This window comes from Chiloscyllium plagiosum, chromosome 6 (genome assembly GCF_004010195.1).
Source record: "Chiloscyllium plagiosum isolate BGI_BamShark_2017 chromosome 6, ASM401019v2, whole genome shotgun sequence".
NCBI classification, from domain to species: Eukaryota; Metazoa; Chordata; class Chondrichthyes; order Orectolobiformes; family Hemiscylliidae; genus Chiloscyllium; species Chiloscyllium plagiosum.
Window position 1 is genome coordinate 115,452,962 of NC_057715.1, and position 6,564 is coordinate 115,459,525.

At 44.9% G+C, this 6,564-nt stretch overlaps 2 protein-coding genes across 3 annotated transcripts in view; one reads left to right on the forward strand and one right to left on the reverse strand.

Moving 5' to 3' along the window:
• Positions 1-6,564, forward strand: part of LOC122550957 (transmembrane protein 164) — an 82,045-nt gene that overhangs the window by 63,660 nt on the left and 11,821 nt on the right. The window lies entirely within an intron of this gene.
• Positions 1-6,564, reverse strand: part of ints4 (integrator complex subunit 4) — a 60,881-nt gene that overhangs the window by 6,353 nt on the left and 47,964 nt on the right. For both annotated transcript variants that reach the window (XR_006311980.1, XM_043692496.1), the window contains exons 19-21: positions 3,949-4,008; positions 3,263-3,422; positions 1,162-1,305 (exon numbers count right to left, since the gene is read on the reverse strand). Coding sequence is in view for 1 of the 2 variants with exons in the window: in XM_043692496.1 (XP_043548431.1) it covers positions 1,162-1,305; positions 3,263-3,422; positions 3,949-4,008 (364 nt within the window). In the remaining variant the exon portion in view is untranslated. The remainder of the gene's footprint in view (positions 1-1,161; positions 1,306-3,262; positions 3,423-3,948; positions 4,009-6,564) is intronic.

Here is a 6,564-nt window from a genome sequence, read left to right on the forward strand (position 1 = left end):
TTGTAATAGAGCTGCTGACAGATTTGCCGTTTGCACCTGCTCTGCTCATGAAGAGATGGAAGAATTGTAGTATACCTTAAGAGATTAGAATTGACTGAAAAACAAACCTGTTTTGGGGATGAGAAGGGCTTATGCCTGAAACGTCGATTCTCCTGTTCCTTGGATGCTGCCTGACCTGCTGCGCTTTTCCAGCAACACATTTTCAGCTCTGATCTCCAGCATTTGCAGTCCTCACTTTCTCCTTGTTTTGGGGATGAGTCAAGATTAGAGTGGTGCTGGAAAAGCACAGCAGGTCAGACAGCATCTAAGGAGAAGGAAAATCAACAGAGCAGGAAAATCGACGTGATGCTGTCTGACCTGCTGTGCTTTTCCAGCACCACTCTAATCTTCACTCTAATCTCCAGCTTCTACAACCCTCACTTTCACCTTGTTTTGGGGATGATCTGTTTTTTGACAGAGCAAACTTTTGCAATCTGGAATGTGCTGCCTGAGAGATCAGTGGAAACAAATGCAACAGAATTTTTCAAAAAGGGAAAATAAATCTCAATGAGGAGGGACTGAAGAAACTGGACCTGTATTTCCTAGAGTTTTGAAGACTGAGGCACAATCTCTACAAAACTTGCAGATGTTCTTACAGTGTGAGACAGGGTAGATATTGTTGGGATGTTTCCCTTGACAGGTGAGTCTAAAACCAGGAGACAAACTATCAGAATAAAGGGCAGGCCATTTTGGACTGAGGAGGAGGAGGAATTTCTTCACACAAGAGGATGGAGAATCTTTGGAATTCTCTACCCTCAAGGGTTGAGAAGGTTCAGTTGCTGAATATGTTCAAGACAAAGATCGATAGATTTCTTGGCAAGTGGAGAACATTACAAAGAGAGACAATTCAAGCATCTGTCAGATGTCAGGAAGCCCTTCCTCACATTAAGGGGAGTGAGCGCCTGGAACTCTCTCCTATAAAAAGCGGATGAGTGTCCACTGAAAATGTGAAAACAACCATAATCCTTAATTCCCTCAGTATCCAGACATTTACTGACTTCAGCCCCATATGTTCTCAGCAAATGAGCATCCACTGTCCTCTCGGGTTGAGAATTCCGCGGAGATAAAGTGAACTACTGCTAATACGTGTAGTGGATGTCTCATTGGTTTCTGGCCACATACCTGCACCTTGACAGAGTTCTGGGGATCCTGTACATGTTCTAAAGTGGCATCAACATCCAGCGCTACCACCAGGCCAGAGGTGAACCTCAGAGGGTTGTCGGACTCTCCTGTCGGCTCAATGATGGTCGCCGAGGCTCGCTGAACCTACAGAACAAAAGGGTTAGCCCAGTACTGGAAGCAGGTGCATTCCCTGTCCCATTTGATCTCTCCCATCCAGAGTAGCAACTCATGGCTGCAAGACTACATTCATCATCTCCCTATATCAATCACACCTAGAGGACCACACTGCTGACTGTGCAGCACTCCGTACGCACTGCACAGCAGTGCCAGCCTATGCTATACTGACCTTGTCTGCTGAGCTGAACCCCATCACCACCTGATCACGGTTATCCTGCAAACTGACGTGACACTTACTGAGTATGGATTACTCAGAGCTAGACAATGAAGTTTATAATACCAGAGTAAATACCGTGAGAAGTGTAACAGGCAAGCCTTTAGCCTTCCCTTTTCTAAAGGGAGGATATCCTAGACTGTAACACTCGTGTTCTGCAGCTTCTATGCAGAGCCCTGGACAGCAGTCTTGGGCAATAGCCTGCCACAAACATATTGTGTCTGAAGTGCTGTGGCTCATCCTGACTGCTCACCTTAATTTTCTTTTTAGTTCTGTAGAATCAATATTCCAGCCAAGCTGCGTGGCCGCACAGAGGTCCCGCGCTTGCTGGCCAGTGTATTACACACTGGAAGTTGATGCCATGCACGGTTGGAGGACTGCACACCCAAAGAAAATTAGAGGGAAAATGTAATATTGGCTATTCGTTGGTGAAACTTGTGGTGCCACGGCAATCCAATTGGACAAGTAATTCAGAGCCCCAGGCCAATGCACTCTGAACACGGACTCAAATCCTACCAAAGCAGGTGGAGAACTTTAAATCCAATTCTGGAAAAGAAATCTCATCTTAATGATAGTGACCGTGACAACTATCTTGTAAAAACCCATCTGCTTCATTAATGTTCTTTAGGGAAAAAAATCCTTTGTCCTTTCCTGGTCTGGCTCCAGACCACAGCAGTGTAGTTGACTCTTAACTATAAAGGCAAGGAAGACATCTATCCAAAGGTAATAAATGCTGGTCTAGGATAGCCACACCAGCCAGCACAGAAATAGGCGATTTGGTCCAACCATCCCACCCTAGAGTCTATCTCCACTCAAACTCACTCCTATCAGCACATCCTAATCCTCAAAATAAAGAATTGTAGAGTACTGAAAGTCATACTGAACTCAAAACTGCTTTCTCTCCACAGATGCTGCCAGAGCTACCAAGTTTCTGTTCTTACTCCTTCTAATCCTAATGTCACTGAATGTCTAACCAGCTTCTTAAGTGCATTATATCAACTCATTTCAACCACTCCACATGACAAAGTTCCACATTCACACCACTCTCTGGGTGAACATGTTTATCCTGAATTTTGGATAAGGATATCTCTTAATATCTGTTCATGGGCATCACTGGCGAGGCCAGAACTGGCTGCCCTTGAGAAGGTGTTGGGGATGAGCTGCCTTCTTGAACCACTGCAGTCAGTGTGCTGCTGGTAGATCCACAACGCCATTAGTAGGGGAATTCCAGGATTCTAACCCAGGAGCACTGAAGGAATGACAAATATACTTCCAAGTCAGGATGGTGAGTGACTTGGAGGGCAGCTTGGAGGAGATGATGTCCCATGGACTGGGAAGTTGCTGTTAGAGGAACCTTGTTGAGATGTTGCAGTGCATCCTGTAGCTGATACGCACAGCTAGAGGTTTGCTACTTCCCTCAATTAGAAATAAGATCTTTTATCTATTCTACCTTTCACAGTTTGAAAGTCTCAATAGGTAATTTCCTTAGTCTTGTCTTTTCTTGAGAAGAGAGAGACCCAGGATATTTATCCTCACCTGCGAGTTACAAGCTCAGTTTGGGCATCTTCTCAACAAATTCTACACTCCTTCTGTGCCCCTATAACCAGCCTGTTGTACTCTAACCAAGATTCGATGATAGGTTCAGTACAATGTTGCTGCTTTTAATTCTATCCCTCTGGAAGGAAATTCCTAAAGCCTAGGAATGCAAACCTGCTCTGGGAGGGTGAGCAGGAGGAAGCTGCTGTGCCGTAGGGTGGTCTGAAGGATCTTCACCATTTCCTCAGGCTTGCAGGCGACCAGTCTCGGCATAACCTCCAGCAGCTTCTCAATGAAGCTATCCTGTATATAGTGCAGTTCTGACGCAAAGTACCTGGAGGTGGTGAGGAAAACAAAATGATTAAAGTGCACTGTTGAAACAAACTGATGTGACTAGGGGTTTCTGGGGAGGCGGCATCTGGAAAGCTGTGGGGAAATCTGTAAAATCAAATCCAGTCCAAGAAGCAACAAATCAAAATTAGGGACCCTGCATTTTAGAAAAGCAGCTTGCCTTAGGTAGCATCTTTAACATCACAAAACACTCCAAGCAGCTTCTCAGGATCATTATTAAAAAATAATTTGACGTTAGTCCCAAATATTTAGAACAAAGAACAATGCAGCACAGGAACCAGCCCTTCTGCCCTCCATGCCTGCGCCAACACATTTTGCCCTTCCATACTGAAACTGTCTTCACTTCCAGGACCCATGGCCCTCGATTTAGTTAAAAAGGCCAGGACAAGACTAAGGGCAAGTGTGAATGAGCAAGACAGAGCATGGTGGGGTGGGGACAAACATTTTAGTTCCCCATTTATTTTTTATTAAAAACGTAATTCAGGTTCTCAAATTGCGGCACTGCTTACCTGGGAAAGGTCTCAATCTCCTGTAGAAACGCCTCGCACATGTTTATGAGGGTTTCCATCCTATAGTGAACAACCGAACAGCAGGAAGTGAGTCATAGAGTCATACAGATGTACAGCACAGAAACAGACCCTTCAGTATAACTCATCCATGTGGACCAGATATTCCAACCCAATCTAGTCCCTCATGACAGTACCTGGTCCATATACCGCCAAACCCTTCCTATTCATATACCCATCCAAATGCCTTTTAAATGTTGCAATTGTACCAGCTTCCACCACATCTTCTGGCAGCTCATTCCATCCACGTACCACCTTCTGCGTGAAAAAGTTGCCCCTTAGGTCTCTTTCCCCTCTCACCCTAAACCTATGCCCTCTAGTTCTGGATTCCCCCACCCCAGGAAAGAGTGCCTGTTTATCCTATCCATGTTTCTCATGATTTTATAAACCTCTGTAAGGTCACCCCTCAGCCTCCGACGCTCCAGGGAAAAACAGCCCCAGCCTATTCAACCTCTCTCTATAGCTCAAATCCTCTAAACCTGGCAACATCCTTGTAAATCTTTTCTGAACCCTTTCAAGTTTCACAACATCTTTCTGATAGGAAGGAGACCAGAATTGCACGCAACATTCCAAAAGTGACCTAACCTGTACAGCCGTAAAATGACCTCCCAATTCCTGTACTCAATACTCTGACCAATAAAGGAAAGCATGCCAAACGCCTTCTTCACTTTAATGAAAATACTCGGGCATCATACAACCGCAGAGTCAAACAAGGCCAGTCAGCAGACAGTGTCTGTATCAGGTGACAGAGCTGTCCAATCTAATCCCATTTTCCAGCTCTCGGTTCACAGCCCTGAGGGTTATGGTGCTTTAATTCTATTTGACGTGTGATAAGGGTTTCTACTTCTCTGTCAGAATGCAAAACATTAGAGTCATAAAGTTGTACAGCACAGAAACTGGCCCCTTAGTCCAACTCACCTGCACCAAACAGATATCCCAATCTGACCATTTACCAGCATTTGGCACACATGCCCTTAAACCCATCCTATTCACACACCTACCAACATTTTTAATGTTGTAATTGTACCAGCTTCCACTATTTCCTCTGACAGCTCTATCCAATCATGCACCAGCTTCTATGTGGAACAAGTTATCCCTTAGGCCCCTTTTTAAATCTTTCCCCGCTCACCTTAAACTGATAACCTCTAATTTTGGATCCTGCTACCCTGGGAAAAGTCCTTGGCTATTCACCCTATCCATGCCCCTCATGATTTTATGACCCTCTATAAAATGGTCACCCCTCAGCCTCCGACACTTCAGGGAAATAAGTCCCAACCTAATCAGCCTCTCCTCAGAGCTCAAACCCTCCAGTGCTGGCAACATCCTCAAATCTTTTCTGCATTCCTCTCACGTTTAACAACATCCTTCCTACAGAAGGGAGACAATAACTGTAGCAGTATTCCAAAAGTGGCCTTACCAATGTCCTGTACAGCTGTAATATGACATCTCAATTCCCATATTCAGTGTTCTGACCAATGAAGGCTAGTGTACCAAACGCCACCTTCACCACCCTATCTACCTGCGACTCCACTTTCAAGGAACTATAAACTGCACCCCTAGGTCCCTTTGTTCGACAACACTCCCCAGGGCTCTACCATTAACAGCATAACCTGCCCTGATTTGTCTTCCCAGAATGGAACACCTCACTCTCATCTCAATTAAACTCCATTTGCCACTCGGTCCATTGGCCCATCTCGTCAAGATCCCGTTGTACTCTGAGGTAATCTTCTTTAGAGTTCACTCCACCACTTATTCTAGTGTCATCTGCAAACTTACAAACCATACCTCCTATACGTACACCTATTTATATAAAATGGGTACTAAACAAAATATTTATATAAAATGACAAAAAGAAGTGGACGCAACACCAATCCTTGTGGCACACTGCTGGACACAGGTCTCCAGTCTGAAAAACAACTATCACCACCCACTGTCTCCTACCATCAAGCTAATTTTGGATCCAATTGGGTAGCTCCCCCTGGATCCCATGTGATCTAACTTTACCAACCAGTCTACCATGCAGAACCTTCTCAAACGCTTTGCTGAAGTCCATATATAGATAACCCCCCCAACTCTGCCTTCATCTATCTTCTTTGTCACCTCTTTAGAAAAACTCAATCAAGTTAGTGAGACTTCCTACGCACAAAGCCACCTTGATCATCCTTAATCAGTCCCTACCTTTCCAAATGCATGTAAATCCTGTCCAAAAACATACACACCACTGATATCAGGCTCCCCAGTCAATAGTTCCCCAGCTTTTCCTTACAGCCTTTCTTAAATAATGTCTTGAAACAGGTAAAGGTGGATAAATCCCCAGGACCTGATCAGGTGTACCCTAGAATTCTGTGGGAAGCTAGGGAAGTGACTGCTGGGCCTCTTGCCGAGATACTTGTAACATTGATAGTCACAGGTGAGGTGCTGGAAGACTGGATGTTGGCTAACGTGGAGCCATTGTTTAAGAAGGGTGGTAAGGACAAGCCAGGGAACTATAGACCAATGAGCCTGACCTCGGTGGTGGGCAGGTTGTTGGAGGGAATCCTGAGGGACATGTATTTGGAA